The sequence below is a fragment of the Rana temporaria genome, chromosome 9 (genome assembly GCF_905171775.1).
Source record: "Rana temporaria chromosome 9, aRanTem1.1, whole genome shotgun sequence".
Lineage (NCBI taxonomy): Eukaryota > Metazoa > Chordata > Amphibia > Anura > Ranidae > Rana > Rana temporaria.
In genome coordinates this window covers 178,189,842-178,217,431 of record NC_053497.1, presented here as the reverse complement: position 1 = coordinate 178,217,431, position 27,590 = coordinate 178,189,842, and the positions used below count along the sequence as shown (strand labels likewise).

The following is a 27,590-nucleotide window of genomic DNA, read 5'->3' as shown; positions in this document are numbered from 1 at the left end:
ACCATCCCTGTGCTGAGTTCCCGGGTCTGTACAACCGCTGTGCTTATTATGAGAGGTTCCCACCATCCCTGTGCTGAGTTCCCGGGTCTGTACACCCACTGTGCCCATTATGAGGGGTTCCCACCATCCCTGTGCCGAGTTCCCGGGTCTGTACACCCGCTGTACCCATTATGAGGGGTTCCCACCATCCCTGTGCTGAGTTCCCGGCTTGGTACACCTGCTGTGCCCATTATGAGGGGTTCCCACCATCCCTGTGCTGAGTTCCCGGCTTGGTACACCTGCTGTGCCCATTATGAGGGGTTCCCACCATCCCTGTGCCGAGTTCCCGGGTCTGTACACCCGCTGTGCCCATTATGAGGGGTTCCCATCATCCCTGTGCCGAGTTCCCGGGTCTGTACACCCGCTGTGCCCATTATGAGGGGTTCCCATCATCCCTGTGCTGAGTTCCCGGGTCTGTACACCCGCTGTGCCCATTATGAGGTAGAGAGGCAGCAGAAGATGGAGTGCAGCATGCCAGAGGTTAACGGTCATGGACAAAGGTACATAGTCACTGAAAGAACAACAGTCCTGCTGAATGCAGGAGCATACTGGAGGAAGCCTGGAGACACAGGTGCCACAGAGGCATACAGAGGAATAGTTGAAGACACTGAGGCTAACAAGGGTTCAATTGAAGACACAGGGGTGGGCAATTGGAAACACTGCAGTCAAGGTGCGTACCACTGGGAGAGGAATAATGCAGGTGACTACAGGAAGCTTGAAGAGATGGGTGTCACAAAGGCACACTGGAGGACCAGGTTTACACTAAGGTGCACTTCGAGACTCAGGGTGCACATGGGGGTTACTGAGGGTCACTGTGGTATAATTGGAGACACAGGGGCAAGCATGGGTACAATTGGAGACACTGAAGCATATGGGAGAAGGGGGGGGGGGGAAACTGGAGACACTTGGTGACTCAGGGTGCACTTGCAGTCTTGGGGTGCACACGGGTGCAATTGGAGACACAGGGGCACACAGGGATGCAAATGGAGACACATGGGCACACAGGGATGTACTGGAGGCGCTTGGTGACACAGGGTGCACTGAGGCACACTTGGAGTCTTGGGGTGCAATTGAAGACACAGGGGAATACAGGGGTGCACTGGAGGCACTTGGTGACAAAGGGTGCACTTGGAGTACACAGGGATGCAACTGGAGACACTTGGTGACACAGGGGGCTATGAGGCACACTTGGAGTCTTGGGTTGCACAGGGGTCTAATTGGAGACACAGGGGTGCATTGGAGGCACTTGGTGACACAGGGTGCACTGAAGCACACTTGGAGTCTTGGGGTGCAATTGGAGACAGAGGGGCATACAGGGGTGCACTGGAGGCACTTGGTGACAAAGAGTGCACTTGGAGTCTTAGGGTGCCCAGAGGCACACAGGGATGCAACTGGAGACACTGGACACAGGGGTGCACTGGAGGCACTTGGGGACACAGGGTGCACTGAGGCACACTTGGAGTCTTGGGGTGCATAGGGGTGCAATTGGAGACATAGAGGCATACAGGGGTGCACTGGAGGCACTTGGTGACAAAGGGTGCACTTGGAGTGCACAGGGATGCAACTGGAGACACTGGACACAGGGGTGCACTGGAGGCACTTGGTGACACAGGGTGCACTGAGGCACACTTGGAGTCTTGGGGTGCACATGGGGTGCAATTGGAGACACTGGACACAGGGGTGCACAGGGGCACACAGTGATGCAACTGGAAGACACTAGGGTGCACTGGAGGCACTCGTTGACAAAGGGTGCACAGGGGTGCAATTTGAGACACAGGGGCATACAGTGCACTGGAGGCAGTTGGTGAAAAAGGGTGCACTTGGAGTCTTGGGGTGCACAGGGGCACACAGGGATGCAACTGGAGACACTGGACACAGGGTGTCTTGGGGTGCAATTGGAGACACAGGGGTGCACTGGAGGTACTTGGTGACACAGGGGTGCACTGATGTTCATTTGAAGTCTTGGGGTGCAATTAGGAGGGGGGGGCACTGAGGTTACCAGAGGTGCAATTGAAGACACAGGTGTCACAGACCGTTTATCCGGACTTCAGCTTTAAAGTTCCAGACTGCCAATTTTTTTTTGGATGGGGGGGTCAGATGGGGGACCTTTGGGTGGTGGGATTTTCCCTACTGCCATGTTCTGCTGCACACACTCATCTCGGGGTGCCCACCCACTACACAAAGTATACAGAAGCCAGGTCTGCGCCATGGCTTTTCTTACCCCAATAATCTGTGGCTCCGGGGCCCAAACCATCGATTGATATCCAGAGGCCGGCGAGGAAGGGGACATCAGTGTTGGACTGTCCAGGACTTGCACCGTCTTGGTGATAGGACTGTAGGTTCTCACGCGCTCCATGAAGACGTTGTCCTTGTCGGTGGGGCTGCCGTTCTCGGACATCCAGTAGCTGGAGGTGGACATCTCGTCAGTGACGGCGACCAAAAACCGCCTTCAGAAGCCTGAAAGGTGAAGAGAATTCTTTAATGGGCAACTCCAACCATTGACCACCCTATCCAGGCCACTCTGAGAGTCCCTCTGTTTATCTGAGTTTAATATTTTCCAGATTAAGCAGGGCTTTCAGAAGGCCTCTCGACAAAACTGCTGCCGCCTCCTCCTCCTAAATATGGTGTACTGTAAGCCTCTCTTATATCTACATATCTTTGCCAACGCTTCCTCCTGTGCACTCTGGGGTGGAGCAAGGCTGTAAATAGCACATTTCTGAATTATCTGGGGTGTGCATAATGATTTGTATCGCCAGCCTGACAAGTCAGACTCTATAATGCCGTCATGTTTCAGGTTTTGGGGATGGTGTCCAAGCAATGTACTGAGAGTACACTCATGAAGGACCTCACCTGTGTGATGATCCCCATTTGTAGTCCAATGAGAAGCCTAAAGGCAAAGAGGTAACCCCATTGAGCTGCAAGACCTGAATAGTGGTGCTACGCTCTGGCTCTATAGTGTGGCAGGGGAGCAATGGCGGCTGGTGCTCCATCAGTCGGGGGGGAAGGCAGACAGAGCTGACCACAGACATCCCCCTAAGTCGCTCCAGCCTGCCACTAACACTTAACCCCCCTGGTCGCTTGTGCCTGCCACTGCACACCATAACCCCAATCCACCCCCCCCCCAGTCGCTCGCTCACCCTCTGGCCCACCAGGCCCCCCATCAGCCCCATGCAGGTCATGACTGCGGCTTCCCCCTCCGTGTCCCGGCCGTCGCTTCTCCTTCTGGCCAATCAGGTCTTAGGACTCCTGGTCAATGGGGTCTCAGGACCTGCTTCCTAAATTGGCCAGGGGGAGAAGCAGGAAGACATTAGCGAATATTAATTTGCCATTGCCACACAACAAGGCGGGCTCAGGGCACAGTGCTCTGCGCCCCGAGCCCACCCTTTTTGAAGCCAATTAGATCAGCAGGCTGTAATCATGTGCTTCTAAAAAAAAAAAAAAAAAGTCCAGTGAAAGCCATGTGTCCTGCATGGAGATTAGAGGCCGGGCACATGGGTTAGAGGGGGAGGTGCCCATGCACCCCTAACGAGCATCTGCCACTGCAGGGAAGTATGGACTGTGCCCAGCAGCATATATTAACTTGACAGATGACAGGAGACATCCCATAGTAACATGGGTACACCTGTGACTATGGGGTTTATGAAGATGGAACCCCCAGTAAGATTTGAACCCAGGACCCCAGTTCTGCAAGGCTAAATTTACAACTACTGAGCTGCTACAATCTGACATTCCACAGGAATTCACCTTCAATTGATAAGTCTACCATCAGTGAAGGGTGATCCAGAGCCAAGCCAGTGGCCAGCAGGGGGCGACCCTGACACAGCACACATGGGGGGTATGTGACAGATGGAGTTACATGGGCTGTGACCGAGGTGGGAAAATCAGTTTTTTTAATGTATATAGTAAACTTAAGCTCTGTGTAACCGTGTGCAAGTCTCATCATCTCCTGTCACCCAGGGCAAAATAAACCGGTTGTAACAATTTCAGCTCAGCAAAGATGTGTGAAGGCGGAGCCTCTCCCTGCACGCTGTCATCTCAAATGATATATCGCATTAATATCCGTATTAAATCTTGTATAGACACGGGGAGTCCGGAAAAGTTCCTGACAGCCACCGAGGCCAATGGAGGTCTGCCCCACCCCCACGTCTACAGAGGAGCCGATTTATGGCAGTGCCCGGGGTAGATAAAGTTTATATATGGCCGACACATTTATATAACAAATGCTAAGACCAACAGATCACTACAATGATACACTACGGCCAACATATCACTACAATGATACGATGCGGCCAACATATCAAAACAATGATATGCTACGGCCGACAGATTAATACAATTCGCTACTGCCAACATATCGCTACAATGATACGCTACGGCCAACATATCGCTACAATGATACGCTACGGCCAACATATCAATACAATGATACACTACAGAGCAGGGCCCTCTGATCCCTCCTGTATTGAATTGTATTGTGACTGTACTGTCTTCCCTGATGTAAAGCGCTGCGCAAACTGTTGGCGCTATATAAATCCTGTATAATAATAATAATAATAATACAGCCAACATATCGCTACAATGATACACTATGACCGACATTTCGATACAATGATACACTATGGCCGACATTTCGATACAATGATACGCTACTGCCGACATATCGCTACAATGATACGCTATGGCCAACATATCGCTACAATGATACAATGCGGCCAACATACTGATATAAAGACAAACATATCGATACAATGATACACTACGGCCAACAGATCAATACAATTCGCTACTGCCAACATATCGCTACAATGATACGCTACGGCCAACATATCAAAACAATGATACACTACTGCTAACATATCGCTACAATGATACGCTATGGCCAACATATCGCTACAATGATACGATGCGGCCAACATATCGATACAATGATACCCTACGGCCAACATATTGATATAAAGACCAACATATCGATACAATGATACACTACGGCCAACAGATCAATACAATTCGCTACTGCCAACATATCGCTACAATGATACGCTACGGCCAACATGTCAAAACAATAGTACACTACTGCCAACATATCGCTACAATGATACGATACGGCCAACATATCGCTACAACGATACGCTATGGCCAACATATCGCTACGATAGGCTATGGCCAACGTATCAAAACAATGGTAAACTACTGCCAACATATCGCTACAATGATACGCTATGGCCAACATATCACTACAATGATACGATACGGCCAACATATCAATACAATGATACGCTATGGCCGACATATCGATACAATGATACCCTACGGCCAACATATTGATATAAAGACCAACATATCGATACAATGATACACTACGGCCAACAGATTAATACAATTCGCTACTGCCAACATATAGCTACAATGGATACGCTACGGCCAACATATCGCTACAATGATACGATACGGCCAACATATCGCTACAATGATACGATACGGCCAACATATCAAAATAATGATACGATACGACAAACATATCACTACAATGATACGCTACGGCCAACATATCGCTACAATGATACGATACGGCCAACATATCGATACAATGATACGATACGGCCAACATATCAATACAATGATACACTACAGCCAACATATCGCTACAATGATACACTATGACCGACATTTCGATACAATGATACACTATGGCCGACATTTCGATACAATGATACGCTACTGCCGACATATCGCTAAAATGATACGCTACGGCCAACATACTGATATAAAGACAAACATATCGATACAATGATACACTACGGCCAACAGATCAATACAATTCGCTACTGCCAACATATCGCTACAATGATACGCTACGGCCAACATATCGCTACAATGATACGATACGGCCAACATATCGCTACAATGATACGCTACGGCCAACATATAGCTACAATGATACGCTATGGCCAACATATCGCTACAATGATACGATGCGGCCAACATATCGATACAATGATACCCTACGGCCAACATATTGATATAAAGACCAACATATCGATACAATGATACACTACGGCCAACAGATCAATACAATTCGCTACTGCCAACATATCGCTACAATGATACGCTACGGCCAACATGTCAAAACAATAGTACACTACTGCCAACATATCGCTACAATGATACGATACGGCCAACATATCGCTACAACGATACGCTATGGCCAACATATCGCTACGATAGGCTATGGCCAACGTATCAAAACAATGGTAAACTACTGCCAACATATCGCTACAATGATACGCTATGGCCAACATATCACTACAATGATACGATACGGCCAACATATCAATACAATGATACGCTATGGCCGACATATCGATACAATGATACCCTACGGCCAACATATTGATATAAAGACCAACATATCGATACAATGATACACTACGGCCAACAGATTAATACAATTCGCTACTGCCAACATATAGCTACAATGGATACGCTACGGCCAACATATCGCTACAATGATACGATACGGCCAACATATGGCTACAATGATACGATACGGCCAACATATCGCTACAATGATACGATACGGCCAACATATCAAAATAATGATACGATACGACAAACATATCACTACAATGATACACTACGGCCAACATATCAAAACAATGATACGATACAGCCAACATATGGCTACAATGATACGCTACGGCCAACATATCGATACAATGATACGATGCGGCCAACATATCAAAACAATGATATGCTAGGGCTGACATATCGCTACAATGATACCCTACGGCCAATATATTGATATAAAGACCAACATATCGATACAATGATACACTACGGCCAACATATTGATATAAAGACCAACATATCGATACAATGATACACTACGGCCAACAGATTAATACAATTCGCTACTGCCAACATATCGCTACAATGATACGCTACAGCCAACATGTCAAAACAATGGTACACTACTGCCAACATATCGCTACAATGATACGATACGGCCAACATATCGCTACAATGATACGCTATGGCCAACATATCACTACAATGATACGATACGGCCAACATATCGCTACAATGATACGATACGGCCGACATATCGATACAATGATACGCTACGGCCGACATATCGATACAATGATACCCTACGGCCGACATATCGATACAATGATACCCTACGGCCGACATATCGATACAATGATACCCTACGGCCAACATATTGATATAAAGACCAACATATCGATACAATGATACACTACGGCCAACATATCGCTACAATGATACGATATGGCCAACATATCGCTACAGTGATACGATATGGCCAACATATCGCTACAATGATACGCTACGGCCAACATATCGCTACAATGATACGATACGGCCAACATATGGCTACAATGATACGATACGGCCAACATATGGCTACAATTAGGGTTGTCCCGATACCACTTTTTTAGGACCGAGTACAAGTACCGATACTTTTTTTCAAGTAGTCGCCGATACCGAATACCGATACTTTTTTTTTATGTCATGTGACCGTTTTCAAACCACAATACAGACCAAAGATATTTTCTTTAGAATTATGAAGAACTGGTACATCATGGTGTGGGGCTGTTTTTTAGCATACGGTACTGGAAAACTACATATCATTGAAGGAGTGATCACTGTCAGTGCAGCTCATCGGTGCCAGTGCCCAAAAGTGCAGCTAGCCAGTGCCACCTATCAGTGCAGATCAGTGCCCATTAGTGCATCAGTGCAGGGAGGCAGCTTATTAGTGCATCTCATCAGTGCCACCCAATCAATGCCAGTGCCACCTATCAGTGCCATCCATTTATGAGTGCCATTCAATCAATGCCAGTGCCACCTATCAGTGCCATCCAATTTGTGTTTGATGTCACAAAAAAAAAAAAAAAGTATTCTATTTTGGTATCGGGAGTATTTGCGCGAGTACGAGTACTAGCGCAAATACTCGGTATCTGTCCCGATACCGATACTGGTATCGGTATCTGGACAACCCTAGCTACAATGATACGATACGGCCAACATATCGCTACAATGATACACTACGGCCAACATATGGCTACAATGATACGATACGGCCAACATATCGCTACAATGACACGCTACGGCCAACATATCGAAACAATGATATGCTACGGCTGACATAGCGCTACAATGATACCCTACGGCCAATATATTGATATAAAGACCAACATATCAATACAATGATACACTACGGCCAACAGATTAATACAATTCGCTACTGCCAACATATCGCTACAATGATACGATATGGCCAACATATTAAAACAATGATATGCTACAGCTGACATAGCGCTACAATGATACCCTACGGACAATATATTGATATAAAGACCAACATATCGATACAATGATACACTACGGCCAACATACAGGGAGTGCAGAATTATTAGGCAAGTTGTATTTTTGAGGATTAATTTTATTATTGAACAACAATCATGTTCTCAATGAACCCAAAAAACTCATTAATATCAAAGCTGAATATTTTTGGAAGTAGTTTTTAGTTTGTTTTTAGTTTTAGCTATTTTAGGGGGATATCTGTGTGTGCAGGTGACTATTACTGTGCATAATTATTAGGCAACTTAACAAAAAACAAATATATACCCATTTCAATTATTTATTTTTACCAGTGAAACCAATATAACATCTCAACATTCACAAATATACATTTCTGACATTCAAAAACAAAACAAAAACAAATCAGTGACCAATATAGCCACCTTTCTTTGCAAGGACACTCAAAAGCCTGCCATCCATGGATTCTGTCAGTGTTTTGATCTGTTCACCATCAACATTGCGTGCAGCAGCAACCACAGCCTCCCAGACACTGTTCAGAGAGGTGTACTGTTTTCCCTCCTTGTAAATCTCACATTTGATGATGGACCACAGGTTCTCAATGGGGTTCAGATCAGGTGAACAAGGAGGCCATGTCATTAGTTTTTCTTCTTTTATACCCTTTCTTGCCAGCCACGCTGTGGAGTACTTGGACGCGTGTGATGGAGCATTGTCCTGCATGAAAATCATGTTTTTCTTGAAGGATGCAGACTTCTTCCTGTACCACTGCTTGAAGAAGGTGTCTTCCAGAAACTGGCAGTAGGACTGGGAGTTGAGCTTGACTCCATCCTCAACCCGAAAAGGCCCCACAAGCTCATCTTTGATGATACCAGCCCAAACCAGTACTCCACCTCCACCTTGCTGGCGTCTGAGTCGGACTGGAGCTCTCTGCCCTTTACCAATCCAGCCACGGCCCATCCATCTGGCCCATCAAGACTCACTCTCATTTCATCAGTCCATAAAATCAGTCTTGAGATATTTCTTGGCCCAGTCTTGACGTTTCAGCTTGTGTGTATTGTTCAGTGGTCGTCGTCTTTCAGCCTTTCTTACCTTGGCCATGTCTCTGGGTATTGCACACCTTGTGCTTTTGGGCACTCCAGTGATGTTGCAGCTCTGAAATATGGCCAAACTGGTGGCAAGTGGCATCTTGGCAGCTGCACGCTTGACTTTTCTCAGTTCATGGGCAGTTATTTTGCGCCTTGGTTTTTCCACATGCTTCTTGCGACCCTGTTGACTATTTTGAATGAAACGCTTGATTGTTCGATGATCACGCTTCAGAAGATTTGCAATTTCAAGAGTGCTGCATCCCTCTGCAAGATATCTCACTATTTTTGACTTTTCTGAGCCTGTCAAGTCCTTCTTTTGACCCATTTTGCCAAAGGAAAGGAAGTTGCCTAATAATTATGCACACCTGATATAGGGTGTTGATGTCATTAGACCACACCCCTTCTCATTACAGAGATGCACATCACCTAATATGCTTAATTGGTAGTAGGCTTTCAAGCCTATACAGCTTGGAGTAAGACAACATGCATACAGAGGATGATGTGGTCAAAATACTCATTTGCCTAATAATTCTGCACTCCCTGTATTGATATAAAGACCAACATATCGATACAATGATACACTACGGCCAACAGATTAATACAATTCGCTACTGCCAACATATCGCTACAATGATACGCTACGGCCAACATATCGCTACAATGATACGATACGGCCAACATATGACTACAATGATACGATACGGCCAACATATGGCTACAATGATACGCTACGGCCAACATATCGATACAATGATACGATGCGGCCAACATATCAAAACAATGATATGCTACGGCCGACATATCGCTACAATGATACCCTACGGCCAACATATCGCTACAATGATACGATACGGCCAACATATCGCTACAATGATACGCTACGGCCAACATATCGCTACAATGATACGATACGGCCAACATATCGCTACAATGATACGATGCGGCCAACATATCAAAACAATGATATGCTACGGCCGACATATCGCTACAATGATACCCTACGGCCAACATATCGCTACAATGATACGATACGGCCAACATATCGCTACAATGATACGATACGGCCAACATATCGCTACAATGATACGCTACGGCCAACATATCGCTACAATGATACGATACGGCCAACATATCGCTACAATGATACGCTACGGCCAACATATCGCTACAATGATACGATACGGCCAACATATCGCTACAATGATACGCTACGGCCAACACATCGCTACAATGATACAATACGGCCAACATATCGCTACAATGATACGATACGGCCAACATATCGCTACAATGATACGCTACGGCCAACATATCGCTACAATGATACGATATGGCCAACATACCGCTACAATGATACGATATGGCCAACATATCGCTACAATGATACACTACGGCCAACATATCAAAACAATGATACGCTATGGCCAACATATCGCTACAATGATACGATATGGCCAACATACCGCTACAATGATACGATGCGGCCAACATATCGCTACAATGATACGCTACGGCCAACATATCGCTACAATGATACGATATGGCCAACATACCGCTACAATGATACAATATGGCCAACATATCGCTACAATGATACACTACGGCCAACATATCAAAACAATGATACGATACAGCCAACATATCAAAACAATGATACGCTATGGCCAACATATGGCTACAATTATACGCTACGGCCAACATATCGATACAATGATACGATGCGGCCAACATATCAAAACAATGATATGCTACGGCCGACATATCGCTACAATGATACCCTACGGCCAATATATTGATATAAAGACCAACATATCGCTACAATGATACGATACGGCCAACATATTGCTACAATGATACGCTACGGCCAACATATCGCTACAATGATACGATACGGCCAACATATCATTACAATGATACGATACGGCCAACATATTGCTACAATGATACGCTACGGCCAACATATCGCTTCAATGATACCATAAGGCCAACATATCAATACAATGATATGCTACGGCCAACATATCGCTACAATGATATGCTACAGCCGACATATCGCTACAATGATACCCTACGGCCAACAGATCAATACAAATTCCTACAGCCAACATATCACTACAATGATACGCTACGGCCAACATATCGCTACATTGGAGACGATACGGCCAACATATCGCTACAATGATACGCTACGGCCAACATATCGATACGCTATAGCCGACAGAGTGACGGGTGGGCTGAACATGGGGAAGTTATAGAAGGCCCAGGAGCAGCTGTCATTGACTGAGTTTTGCTCTGATTGAAGTCTGAATGGGGGAGTTTCTCCAACGAGGGCCACCAGCCATACATTATATGCACTGGCCCCCGGGGGGCCTCCCCTGCCACCGCCCCAGCTCATTCCTCCACTGCTCGTAGTTTTGCAGAGCATCAAATAGCTTGCAATGTACAATCAGAGCATAACATACAGTAGATGAACCAACTGCAGATCTCAAATGCCAGATGAACTACAAGTCCCAGCACAGCTTCACAAATGCAACTTCCAGAGGTCTGCCTGGAAAGATTTCACAAGCTAAAAATAGATTGAGGGTTACAGACCATTTGGGAGGAAAAAAAAATACAAATATATGCTCTGCAGAGTGATTGTGCCTCCATCGTTCCAGGCCAATGCAAATCCAGCAGCATGAACTCAATGATCTTTGTAGCTGTTAGTGGGGCATTCCTCCTATTAGCTACCAATGTAAGGGACATTCTTCCCACTGATCACCAATGTAAGGAACATTCTTCCCACTGATCACCAATGTAAGGAACATTCTTCTCACTGATCACCAATGTAAGGGACATTCTTCTCACTGATCACCAATGTAAGGGACATTCTTCTCACTGATCATCAATGTAAGGGACATTCTTCCCACTGATCACCAATGTAAGGGACATTCTTCTCACTGATCACCAATGTAAGGAACATTCTTCCCACTGATCACCAATGTAAGGGACATTCTTCTCACTGATCACCAATGTAAGGGACATTCTTCTCACTGATCACCAATGTAAGGAACATTCTTCTCACTGATCACCAATGTAAGGGACATTCTTCCCACTGATCACCAATGTATGGGACATTCTTCCCACTGATCACCAATGTAAGGGACATTCTTCCCACTGATCACCAATGTAAGGAACATTCTTCTCACTGATCACCAATGTAAGGAACATTCTTCTCACTGATCACCAATGTAAGGGACATTCTTCTCACTGATCACCAATGTAAGGAACATTCTTCTCACTGATCACCAATGTAAGGAACATTCTTCCAACTGATCACCAATGTAAGGGACATTCTTCTCACTGATCACCAATGTAAGGGACATTCTTCTCACTGATCACCAATGTAAGGGACATTCTTCTCACTGATCACCAATGTAAGGGACATTCTTCTCACTGATCACTAATGTAAGGGACATTCTTCTCACTGATCACCAATGTAAGGGACATTCTTCCCACTGATCACCAATGTAAGGGACATTCTTCCCACTGATCACCAATGTAAGGGACATTCTTCCTACTGATCACCAATGTAAGGGACATTCTTCCTACTGATCACCAATGTAAGGGACATTCTTCTCACTGATCACCAATGTAAGGGACATTCTTCCCACTGATCACCAATGTAAGGGACATTCTTCCCACTGATCACCAATGTAAGGGACATTCTTCCCACTGATCACTAATGTAAGGAACATTCTTCCCACTGATCACCAATGTAAGGAGCATTCTTCTCACTGATCACCAATGTAAGGGACATTCTTCTCACTGATCACCAATGTAAGGAACATTCTTCCCACTGATCACCAATGTAAGGGACATTCTTCTCACTGATCACCAATGTAAGGAACATTCTTCTTACTGATCACCAATGTAAGAAACATTCTTCCCACTGATCACCAATGTAAGGGACATTCTTCTCACTGATCACCAATGTAAGGGACATTCTTCTCACTGATCACCAATGTAAGGGACATTCTTCCCACTGATCACCAATGTAAGGAGCATTCTTCTCACTGATCACCAATGTAAGGGACATTCTTCTCACTGATCACCAATGTAAGGAACATTCTTCTCACTGATCACCAATGTAAGGGACATTCTTCCCACTGATCACCAATGTAAGGAGCATTCTTCTCACTGATCACCAATGTAAGGAACATTCTTCCCACTGATCACCAATGTAAGGAACATTCTTCCCACTGATCACCAATGTAAGGGACATTCTTCTCACTGATCACCAATGTAAGGGACATTCTTCTCACTGATCACCAATGTAAGGGACATTCTTCTCACTGATCACCAATGTAAGGGACATTCTTCCCACTGATCACCAATGTAAGGGACATTCTTCTCACTGATCACCAATGTAAGGGACATTCTTCTCACTGATCACCAATGTAAGGAACATTCTTCCCACTGATCACCAATGTAAGGGACATTCTTCCCACTGATCACCAATGTAAGGGACATTCTTCTCACTGATCACCAATGTAAGGGACATTCTTCTCACTGATCACCAATGTAAGGAACATTCTTCCCACTGATCACCAATGTAAGGAACATTCTTCCCACTGATCACCAATGTAAGGAACATTCTTCTCACTGATCACCAATGTAAGGGACATTCTTCTCACTGATCACCAATGTAAGGGACATTCTTCTCACTGATCACCAATGTAAGGGACATTCTTCTCACTGATCACCAATGTAAGGGACATTCTTCCCACTGATCACCAATGTAAGGAACATTCTTCTCACATATCACCAATGTAAGGGACATTCTTCCCACTGATCACCAATGTAAGGGACATTCTTCTCACTGATCACCAATGTAAGGGACATTCTTCTCACTGATCACCAATGTAAGGAACATTCTTCTCACTGATCACCAATGTAAGGAACATTCTTCTCACTGATCACCAATGTAAGGGACATTCTTCTCACTGATCACCAATGTAAGGGACATTCTTCCCACTGATCACCAATGTAAGGAACATTCTTCTCACATATCACCAATGTAAGGGACATTCTTCCCACTGATCACCAATGTAAGGGACATTCTTCTCACTGATCACCAATGTAAGGGACATTCTTCCCACTGATCACCAATGTAAGGAACATTCTTCCCACTGATCACCAATGTAAAGAACATTCTTCTCACTGATCACCAATGTAAGGGACATTCTTCTCACTGATCACCAATGTAAAGAACATTCTTCTCACTGATCACCAATGTAAGGGACATTCTTCCCACTGATCACCAATGTAAGGGACATTCTTCTCACTGATCACCAATGTAAGGGACATTCTTCCCACTGATCACCAATGTAAGGGACATTCTTCTCACTGATCACCAATGTAAGGAACATTCTTCCCACTGATCACCAATGTAAAGAACATTCTTCTCACTGATCACCAATGTAAGGAACATTCTTCTCACTGATCACCAATGTAAGGGACATTCTTCCCACTGATCACCAATGTAAGGGACATTCTTCTCACTGATCACCAATGTAAGGGACATTCTTCTCACTGATCACCAATGTAAGGGACATTCTTCTCACTGATCACCAATGTAAGGGACATTCTTCTCACTGATCACTAATGTAAGGAACATTCTTCCCACTGATCACCAATGTAAGGAACATTCTTCCCACTGATCACCAATGTAAGGAACATTCTTCTCACTGATCACTAATGTAAGGGACATTCTTCTCACTGATCACCAATGTAAGGAACATTCTTCTCACTGATCACCAATGTAAGGAACATTCTTCCCACTGATCACCAATGTAAGGAACATTCTTCTCACTGATCACTAATGTAAGGGACATTCTTCTCACTGATCACCAATGTAAGGAACATTCTTCTCACTGATCACCAATGTAAGGAACATTCTTCTCACTGATCACCAATGTAAGGAACATTCTTCCCACTGATCACCAATGTAAGGAACATTCTTCTCACTGATCACCAATGTAAGGAACATTCTTCTCACTGATCACTAATGTAAGGGACATTCTTCCCACTGATCACCAATGTAAGGAACATTCTTCCCACTGATCACCAATGTAAGGAACATTCTTCCCACTGATCACCAATGTAAAGAACATTCTTCCCACTGATCACCAATGTAAAGAACATTCTTCTCACTGATCACCAATGTAAGGGACATTCTTCTCACTGATCACCAATGTAAAGAACATTCTTCTCACTGATCACCAATGTAAGGGACATTCTTCCCACTGATCACCAATGTAAGGGACATTCTTCTCACTGATCACCAATGTAAGGGACATTCTTCTCACTGATCACCAATGTAAGGGACATTCTTCTCACTGATCACCAATGTAAGGAACATTCTTCTCACTGATCACCAATGTAAGGGACATTCTTCTCACTGATCACCAATGTAAGGAACATTCTTCTCACTGATCGCCAATGTAAGGAACATTCTTCCCACTGATCACCAATGTAAGGGACATTCTTCTCACTGATCACCAATGTAAGGAACATTCTTCTCACTGATCACCAATGTAAGGAACATTCTTCCCACTGATCACCAATGTAAGGAGCATTCTTCCCACTGATCACCAATGTAAGGGACATTCTTCCCACTGATCACCAATGTAAGGACATTCTTCTCACTGATCACCAATGTAAGGAACATTCTTCTCACTGATCACCAATGTAAGGGACATTCTTCTCACTGATCACCAATGTAAGGGACATTCTTCTCACTGATCACCAATGTAAGGGACATTCTTCTCACTGATCACCAATGTAAGGGACATTCTTCTCACTGATCACCAATGTAAGGGACATTCTTCTCACTGATCACCAATGTAAGGGACATTCTTCTCACTGATCACCAATGTAAGGGACATTCTTCTCACTGATCACCAATGTAAGGAACATTCTTCTCACTGATCACCAATGTAAGGGACATTCTTCTCACTGATCACCAATGTAAGGAACATTCTTCTCACTGATCACCAATGTAAGGGACATTCTTCTCACTGATCACCAATGTAAGGGACATTCTTCTCACTGATCACCAATGTAAGGGACATTCTTCTCACTGATCACCAATGTAAGGAACATTCTTCTCACTGATCACCAATGTAAGGGACATTCTTCTCACTGATCACCAATGTAAGGAACATTCTTCTCACTGATCACCAATGTAAGGGACATTCTTCTCACTGATCACCAATGTAAGGGACATTCTTCTCACTGATCACCAATGTAAGGAACATTCTTCTCACTGATCACCAATGTAAGGGACATTCTTCTCACTGACCCCCAATGTAAGGAGCATTCTTCCCACTGATCACCAATGTAAGGGACATTCTTCCCACTGATCACCAATGTAAGGGACATTCTTCTCACTGATCACCAATGTAAGGAACATTCTTCCCACTGATCACCAATGTAAGGGACATTCTTCCCACTGATCACCAATGTAAGGAACATTCTTCTCACTGATCACCAATGTAAGGAACATTCTTCCCACTGACCACCAATGTAAGGGACATTCTTCCCACTGATCACCAATGTAAGGGGCATTCTTCCCACTGATCACCAATGTAAGGAACATTCTTCTCACTGATCACCAATGTAAGGAACATTCTTCTCACTGATCACCAATGTAAGGGACATTCTTCTCACTGATCACCAATGTAAGGGACATTCTTCTCACTGATCACCAATGTAAGGGACATTCTTCTCACTGATCACCAATGTAAGGAACATTCTTCTCACTGATCACCAATGTAAGGGACATTCTTCCCACTGATCACCAATGTAAGGCACATTCTTCTCACTGATCACCAATGTAAGGAACATTCTTCTCACTGATCACCAATGTAAGGGACATTCTTCCCACTGATCACCAATGTAAGGAACATTCTTCTCACTGATCACCAATGTAAGGGACATTCTTCCCCCATCTTTGTATATGATTTAGGACAGACGTTTTCAGCCAGGATTCCACTAAGCCTTATGGTTCCTCCAGGGGTTGTAGGACTTCCTTGAGCTGTGGCTGGTTCCTGCACAGTTCTGGCATAATTGCCCCTTAACAGAGCCAGCAGCAGGACAGCCCTAGCTATGTAAAAGAATTGCATCTTAACCCCCCATTGTAAGGAGGTCGTTCTTCATACTGACTACCAATGTGAAGGGCATTTCTCCCCATTGACTTCTAATGAAGTGGTTTTAGGACCCAAGGTCTGAAAATAATATTAAGGGTTCCTATGGGGTAAGAGAGGCCAATTTAGACCTCTTACCTATATATATCAGTGGTCTCCAAACTGGGGCACTATTTTCATCCACTGATACCAACAATGGGACACAATTCGTGACATTGGTACCAATGAAGGGGCAGAATTCCTTTTAATGGCGCCAACGTTGGGGCACAATGTCTCCTGATGACAACAACAATGGGTCACAATTGCTCCAAATGGCTCCAACGATTGGGTCACAATTTCTCCCAATGACACCAGTAATGGGGCACAATTCCTTCCAGTGACTCCAACAATGGGGCCCTAGTGACATCAAAAATGGGCACAATTGCTCCCAATGACTCCAACAATGGGTCACAATTGATCCCAATGGCTCCAACGATAGGGGCACAATTCCTCTCAATGACACCAACAATGAGGCCCAGTGACACCAATAATGGGCACAATTGCTCCTAATGGCTCCAACGATAGGGGCACGATTCCTCTCAATGACACCAACAATGAGGCCCAGTGACACCAATAAGGGGCACAATTGCTCCTAATGTCTCCAGCGATGGGGCACAATTCCTTCCAATGACACCAATAATGGGGCACATTTCCAACCAATAACACCAATAATGGGGCACATTTCCACCCAATGACAACAGCAATGGGGCCCAATGACACCAATAGCGGGGCACAATTTCTCCCAATGACAGCAAAGATGGGGCAAAATTTGCAACCCGTATCCCCCCCCCCCCCCCCCCCCCCGAAGTGCGCTGGCTAGATTTTTACCAGTGTTATCCAAAGACTGGATCTTAAACCATCAAGTTGTATGAATCATTGGGGTTGCGTTACTAAAACTGGAGGGTGCAAAATCTGGTGCAGCTCTGCATAGAAACCAATCAGCTTCCAGTTTTTTTTTTGGCAAAGCTTAATTGAACAAGCTGAAGTTAGAAGCCGATTGGCTCCCATGCACAGCTGCACCAGATTTTGCACTCAAACCTATGCAGGGCTGTCTTAATAGCATCATGGGCCGTTGGGCAAAGTAATGCCCGGGGGCCCCTCCTAGCTTGCCCCAATTTACACACCCCTACTTTCAAGAAATAAAGTATAAATAGTTGATAGAATTAAACATAAATTCATTAGCACTTTTAATAAAATTGATTTTTACAAAAAGGAAAACATTCCATAGATCAAAGACTAGTCAACACAAAGGGCACAGTACGGGGGGGGGGGGGTGCAGAAGGGCACAGTACAGGGAAATCAGGAGGGCACAACACTGGGATCAGGAGGGCACAGTACAGGGAAATTAGGAGGGCACAACACTGGGATCAGGAGGGCACAGTACAGGGAAATCAGGAGGGCACAGTACAGGGAAATCAGGAGGGCACAGTACAGGGGGGATGCAGAAGGCTACGGGGGGGGGGGGATCAGTAGGGCACAACACTGGGATCTGGAGGGCAAAGTACAGGGGGGGGGTCAGGAGGGCACAATACTGGGATCAGGAGGGCACAGTACAGGGGGGGAGGGGGTCAGGGGGTAAAATACTGGGATCAGGAGGGCACAATACTGGGATCAGGAGGGCACTGTACAGGGGAAGGGGGGGGGGGGGAATCAGGAGGGCACAATACTGGGATCAGGAGGGCACAGTACAGGGATCAGGAATGCACAGTACATGGGGGGGGGATCAGGAGGGCACAGTACAGGGGGGGGGTCAGGAGGGCACAATACTGGGATACGGAGAGCACAGTACAGGGGGTGAGATCGGGAGGGCACAATACTGGGATCAGGAGGGCACAGTACAGGGGAGGGGGGGATCAGGGGGGCATAATACTGGGATCAGGAGGGCACAGTACAGGGGAGGGGGGAGGGATCAGGAGGGCACAATACTGGGATCAGGAGGGCACAGTACAGGGGGGGGGGGATCAGGAGGGCACAATACTGGGATCAGGAGGGCACAGTACAGGGGGGGGGGTCAGGAGGGCACAATACTGAGATCAGGAGGGCACAGTACAGGGGGGAGGGGGGTCAGGGGGGCACAATATAGGTTCTGGGACGCGACCATATCGGGACAGTTTGTAAAATACGTGACTGTCCCAGCAAATCTGGGACAGTTGGCAAGCATGATGTAATGCAAGATTATTGTGGGGCCCCAATGTACCTGGGGACCCTGGGCAGTGCCCTTGCATTAAGATGGCCCTGCCCCTATGTTCAAGGTGCTCCTCACCAACCACATACTGATGCCACCACTATAAGGATCTCCCCAGGAGTTGGGCAAACCAAGACCAAAAAGCAGCTCCCTTATGGCAGGCCACCTGAGCTCCCAGCGTTGGGTTCAGTCTATGCCCGCTTCCCCCCCGCCCCCCCCCCCCCCCCCCATACACAGCCACTAAAATATAATAAAGATCCATCCATCTTCTCCACCTAGCCCCTGGGGCTTCCCATTGGACGGTTTAGTTGTAGAGAGAAAGTGATGGCGTCTCTTTGCGTACGGCCTCACCCCGCCGCTCCCCGTCCCTTCTGAAGTTTTTGGATAATGGAAATCTGTTACCCGAAAAACTTGGCGCCTGCAGCAAAATGCATTAAAAAAAAAAAAAAAAAAACTTTTTTTTTTCTTTTTCAGAAAATGGGAACTGATGAAGGGACAAAACTTTCCCAGGACAGACCCCCCCCCCTCAGGCGTGTGCCGTCTCCCATTGCAGGCTCAGTGGCCAGGAATGTCTCCAAGCAGCTCCCTATACAAAGCGAGTCTGGCAGGATTGGGATCAGGGAGAGCAGACGGGGGGGGGGGGGGGGGGGAGGTCTCCCTCCTCTTCCTTCACCCTGTGCAATGCATGTCCTCTCTACCTGGGCACAGGTGAGCCCGGGATCCTGCATGGAGAAGAAGTTACCTGGAGACAGAGGAGCCCTCTCGCTGGTACAGCTCAGTCTGTTCTACTACTTCCACTGCTCAGCCTGCAGAGAGGAGGGGGTGGGACACACTCAGCCCAGGGGGGGGCTGTCATAGGCTGACTGGGCAGTCACACACAGCACAGGAGGGCTCTGATAGGTCCAAGTGCTTACATCACAGTCAGGTGTGTTTACCTGGCCTCAGGTGGCAGACAAGGAGGGGGGAGGTGTGCAGGATCATAATGGGTTATATTGTATTATGTTATCTTGTCCTTATGTCATTTTATATTAGATCATGAGAAGTTATATGTTCTGCTAGAATCATTTATTTCATACTACAGTATAGTGTATTGTTTATACTACTGTTATAATACTGCATTGTATCATGGAACGTAATATACTACATTATATAGAACACGTTATCATAGGTTATACAGTACTGTCCTATTATATTGTTATTATTATACAGGATTTTATTTTATATATAGCGCCAACAATTTGTGCAGTGTTGTCCTAATATATATATATATCATACTTTGCAATCTCATGTTATATTACATACAATATTCTGCTATAATATTTTATATAATACTGTTATATTATGCTATAGTATATATGAGGGCTCAAAATTTCAAGTCCTGAGCCACTAGCCAGGCCTTAAGAGTTACTCGCCACCAGTTGCCCCGCCCAACACATCCCCTGCCCCACCCCTAAGTCCGCCCCTAAACACGACCTTGTAAATTAGCTCATGAAATATTTTAAGCAGAATTACGTTACAAAAATAAATATTAACAACTTTAACAATAGTAACATAAAGCATATCAATACCAATCTGTGCCTCACTGTGCCCCCTGAACGCAGCCTCCCTGTGCCCCATCAATGCAGCCTTACTGTGCCCCATCATTGCAGCCTTACTGTGCCCCATCACTTGCAGCCTTACTGTGCCCCCATCACTTGCAGCATTACTGTGCCACATCAATGTAGCCTTACAGTGCAGCATTACAGTGCCCCATCAGTGCAGCATTACAGTGCCCCATCAGTGCAGCATTACAGTGCCCCCATCAGTGCAGCATGACACATGAGGGGGACAGAGGCTGCGGACATAACACATGAGGGGGACAGAGGCTGCGGACATAACACATGAGGGGGACAGAGGCTGCGGACATAACACAGGAGAGGGACAGAGGCTGCGGACATAACACAGGAGAGGGACAGAGGCTGCGGACATAACACAGGAGAGGGAAAGAGGCTGCGGACATGACACAGGAGAGGGACAGAGGCTGCGGACATGACACAGGAGAGGGACAGAGGCTGAGGACATGGCACAGGAGGGGGACAGAGGCTGCGGACATGACACAGGAGAGGCACAGAGGCTGCGGACATGACACAGGAGAGGGACAGAGGCTGAGGACATGGCACAGGAGGGGGACAGAGGCTGCGGACATGACACAGGAGAGGGACAGAGGCTGCGGACATGACACAGGAGAGGGACAGAGGCTGCGGACATGACACAGGAGGGGGACAGAGGCTGCGGACATGACACAGGAGAGGGACAGAGGCTGCAGACATAACACATGAGGGGGACAGAGGCTGCGGACATAACACAGGAGGGGGACAGAGGCTGCGGACATAACACAGGAGAGGGAAAGAGGCTGCGGACATGACACAGGAGAGGGACAGAGGCTGCGGACATGACACAGGAGAGGGACAGAGGCTGAGGACATGGCACAGGAGGGGGACAGAGGCTGCGGACATGACACAGGAGAGGCACAGAGGCTGCGGACATGACACAGGAGAGGGACAGAGGCTGAGGACATGGCACAGGAGGGGGACAGAGGCTGCGGACATGACACAGGAGAGGGACAGAGGCTGCGGACATGACACAGGAGAGGGACAGAGGCTGCGGACATGACACAGGAGGGGGACAGAGGCTGCGGACATGACACAGGAGAGGGACAGAGGCTGCAGACATAACACATGAGGGGGACAGAGGCTGCGGACATAACACAGGAGAGGGACAGAGGCTGCGGACATGACACAGGAGAGGGACAGAGGCTGCGGACATGACACAGGAGGGGGACAGAGGCTGCGGACATGACACAGGAGAGGGACAGAGGCTGCAGACATAACACATGAGGGGGACAGAGGCTGCGGACATAACACAGGAGGGGGACAGAGGCTGCGGACATGACACAGGAGAGGCACAGAGGCTGCGGACATGACACATGAGGGGGACAGAGGCTGCGGACATAACACAGGAGAGGGACAGAGGCTGCGGACATGACACAGGAGAGGGACAGAGGCTGCGGACATGACACAGGAGGGGGACAGAGGCTGCGGACATGACACAGGAGAGGGACAGAGGCTGCAGACATAACACATGAGGGGGACAGAGGCTGCGGACATAACACAGGAGGGGGACAGAGGCTGCGGACATGACACAGGAGAGGCACAGAGGCTGCGGACATGACACAGGAGAGGGACAGAGGCTGCGGACATAACACAGGAGAGGGACAGAGGCTGCGGACATGACACAGGAGGGGGACAGAGGCTGCGGACATGACACAGGAGGGGGACAGAGGCTGCGGACATGACACAGGAGAGGCACAGAGGCTGCGGACATGACACAGGAGAGGCACAGAGGCTGCGGACATGACACAGGAGGGGGACAGAGGCTGCGGACATGACACAGGAGAGGCACAGAGGCTGCGGACATGACACAGGAGAGGGACAGAGGCTGCGGACATAACACAGGAGAGGGACAGAGGCTGCGGACATGACACAGGAGAGGCACAGAGGCTGCGGACATGACACAGGAGAGGCACAGAGGCTGCGGACATGACACAGGAGAGGCACAGAGGCTGCGGACATGACACAGGAGAGGGACAGAGGCTGCGGACATGACACAGGAGAGGGACAGAGGCTGCGGACATGACACAGAAGAGGGACAGAGGCTGCGGACATGACACAGAAGAGGGACAGAGGCTGCGGACATAACACATGAGGGGGACAGAGGCTGCGGACATGACACAGGAGAGGCACAGAGGCTGCGGACATGACACAGGAGAGGGACAGAGGCTGCGGACATAACACAGGAGAGGGACAGAGGCTGCGGACATAACACAGGAGAGGGAAAGAGGCTGCGGACATAACACAGGAGAGGGACAGAGGCTGCGGACATAACACAGGAGAGGGACAGAGGCTGCGGACATAACACAAGAGAGGGACAGAGGCTGCGGACATGACACAGGAGGGGGACAGAGGCTGCGGACATGACACAGGAGAGGGACAGAGGCTGCGGACATAACACATGAGGGGGACAGAGGCTGCGGACATGACACAGGAGAGGCACAGAGGCTGCGGACATGACACAGGAGAGGCACAGAGGCTGCGGACATGACACAGGAGAGGCACAGAGGCTGCGGACATGACACAGGAGAGGGACAGAGGCTGCGGACATGACACAGGAGAGGGACAGAGGCTGCGGACATGACACAGGAGAGGGACAGAGGCTGCGGACATAACACAGGAGAGGGACAGAGGCTGCGGACATAACACAGGAGAGGGACAGAGGCTGCGGACATAACACAGGAGAGGGAAAGAGGCTGCGGACATGACACAGGAGAGGGAAAGAGGCTGCGGACATGACACAGGAGAGGGACAGAGGCTGCGGACATGACACAGGAGAGGGACAGAGGCTGCGGACATGACACAGGAGGGGGACAGAGGCTGCGGACATGACACAGGAGAGGGACAGAGGCTGCGGACATAACACAGGAGAGGGACAGAGGCTGCGGACATGACACAGGAGAGGCACAGAGGCTGCGGACATGACACAGGAGAGGCACAGAGGCTGCGGACATGACACAGGAGAGGGACAGAGGCTGCGGACATAACACAGGAGAGGGACAGAGGCTGCGGACATAACACAGGAGAGGGAAAGAGGCTGCGGACATAACACAGGAGAGGGACAGAGGCTGCGGACATAACACAGGAGAGGGACAGAGGCTGCGGACATAACACAAGAGAGGGACAGAGGCTGCGGACATGACACAGGAGGGGGACAGAGGCTGCGGACATGACACAGGAGAGGGACAGAGGCTGCGGACATAACACATGAGGGGGACAGAGGCTGCGGACATGACACAGGAGAGGCACAGAGGCTGCGGACATGACACAGGAGAGGCACAGAGGCTGCGGACATGACACAGGAGAGGCACAGAGGCTGCGGACATGACACAGGAGAGGGACAGAGGCTGCGGACATGCCACAGAAGTGGGACAGAGGCTGCGGACATAACACATGAGGGGGACAGAGGCTGCGGACATGACACAGGAGAGGCACAGAGGCTGCGGACATGACACAGAAGAGGGACAGAGGCTGCGGACATAACACAGGAGAGGGACAGAGGCTGCGGACATAACACATGAGGGGGACAGAGGCTGCGGACATAACACAGGAGAGGGAAAGAGGCTGCGGACATGACACAGGAGAGGGACAGAGGCTGCGGACATGACACAGGAGAGGGACAGAGGCTGAGGACATGGCACAGGAGGGGGACAGAGGCTGCGGACATGACACAGGAGAGGCACAGAGGCTGCGGACATGACACAGGAGAGGGACAGAGGCTGCGGACATGACACAGGAGAGGGACAGAGGCTGCGGACATGACACAGGAGAGGCACAGAGGCTGCGGACATGACACAGGAGAGGGACAGAGGCTGCGGACATGACACGAGGGACGACAGAGGCTGCGGACATGACACGAGGGACGACAGAGGCTGCGGACATGACACGGGGGGGGACGACAGAGGCTGCTGATATGACACGGGGGGGGGGCAGAGGCTGCGGACATGACACGAGGGACGACAGAGGCTGCTGATATGACACTGGGGGGGACAGAGGCTGCGGACATGACACGGGGGGGGGACAGAGGCTGCGGACATGACACAGGAGAGGGACAGAGGCTGCGGACATGACACTAGAGTTGGACAGAGGCTGCTGACATGACACAGGAGGGGGACAGAGGCTGCGGACATGACACGAGGGACGACAGAGGCTGCGTATATGACACGGGGGGGGGACAGAGGCTGCGGACATGACACGGGGGGGGGGGGCAGAGGCTGCGGACATGACACAGGAGAGGGACAGAGGCTGCGGACATGACACTAGAGTTGGACAGAGGCTGCTGACATGACACGGGGGGGGGGACAGAGGCTGCGGACATGACACGAGGGACGACAGAGGCTTCTGATATGACACGGGGGACGACAGAGGCTGCTGATATGACACGGGGGGGGGGGACAGAGGCTGCGGACATGACACAGGAGAGGGACAGAGGCTGCGGACATGACACGGGGGGGGACAGAGGCTGCGGACATGACACGAGGGACGACAGAGGCTGCGGATATGACACGGGGGGGGACAGAGGCTGCGGACATGACACGAGGGACGACAGAGGCTGCGGACATGACACAGGAGAGGGACAGAGGCTGCGGACATGACACGGGGGGGGGGACAGAGGCTGCGGACATGACACGAGGGACGACAGAGGCTGCGGATATGACACGGGGGGGGACAGAGGCTGCGGACATGACACGAGGGACGACAGAGGCTGCGGACATGACACGAGGGACGACAGAGGCTGCGGACATGACACGAGGGACGACAGAGGCTGCGGACATGACACGGGGGGGGGCGACAGAGGCTGCGGACATGACACGAGGGACGACAGAGGCTGCGGATATGACACGGGGGGGGACAGAGGCTGCGGACATGACACGAGGGACGACAGAGGCTGCGGACATGACACGAGGGACAACAGAGGCTGCGGATATGACACGGGGGGGGACAGAGGCTGCGGACATGACACGAGGGACGACAGAGGCTGCGGACATGACACGAGGGACGACAGAGGCTGCGGACATGACACGAGGGACGACAGAGGCTGCGGACATGACACGAGGGACGACAGAGGCTGCGGATATGACACGGGGGGGGGGGGAGAGGCTGCGGACATGACACGAGGGACGACAGAGGCTGCGGACATGACACGAGGGACGACAGAGGCTGCGGACATGACACGAGGGACGACAGAGGCTGCGGACATGACACGAGGGACGACAGAGGCTGCGGATATGACACGGGGGGGGGGACAGAGGCTGCGGACATGACACGAGGGACGACAGAGGCTGCGGACATGACACGAGGGACGACAGAGGCTGCTGACATGACACGGGGGGGGGGACAGAGGCTGCGGACATGACACGAGGGACGACAGAGGCTTCTGATATGACACGGGGGACGACAGAGGCTTCTGATATGACACGGGGGACGACAGAGGCTGCGGACATGACACGAGGGACGACAGAGGCTGCGGACATGACACGGGGGGGGACGACAGAGGCTGCGGACATGACACGAGGGACGACAGAGGCTGCGGATATGACACGGGGGGGGACAGAGGCTGCGGACATGACACGAGGGACGACAGAGGCTGCGGACATGACACGAGGGACAACAGAGGCTGCGGATATGACACGGGGGGGGACAGAGGCTGCGGACATGACACGAGGGACGACAGAGGCTGCGGACATGACACGAGGGACGACAGAGGCTGCGGACATGACACGAGGGACGACAGAGGCTGCGGACATGACACGAGGGACGACAGAGGCTGCGGATATGACACGGGGGGGGGGGCAGAGGCTGCGGACATGACACGAGGGACGACAGAGGCTGCGGACATGACACGAGGGACGACAGAGGCTGCGGACATGACACGAGGGACGACAGAGGCTGCGGACATGACACGAGGGACGACAGAGGCTGCGGATATGACACGGGGGGGGGGACAGAGGCTGCGGACATGACACGAGGGACGACAGAGGCTGCGGACATGACACGAGGGACGACAGAGGCTGCTGACATGACACGGGGGGGGGGGCAGAGGCTGCGGACATGACACGAG

At 49.1% G+C, this 27,590-nt stretch overlaps 1 protein-coding gene across 1 annotated transcript in view; it reads right to left on the bottom strand.

The window, feature by feature from the left end:
* The window catches only part of POF1B (POF1B actin binding protein), a gene marked incomplete at its 3' end in the record, with an annotated part of 175,645 nt that extends 154,939 nt beyond the window's left edge, over positions 1-20,706 (bottom strand). Inside the window, 2 exon segments of the mRNA XM_040325044.1 lie at positions 2,261-2,496; positions 20,623-20,706. Of these exon segments, the coding sequence (XP_040180978.1) occupies positions 2,261-2,458 (198 nt within the window).
* Positions 20,707-27,590: the final 6,884 nt, after the last annotated feature.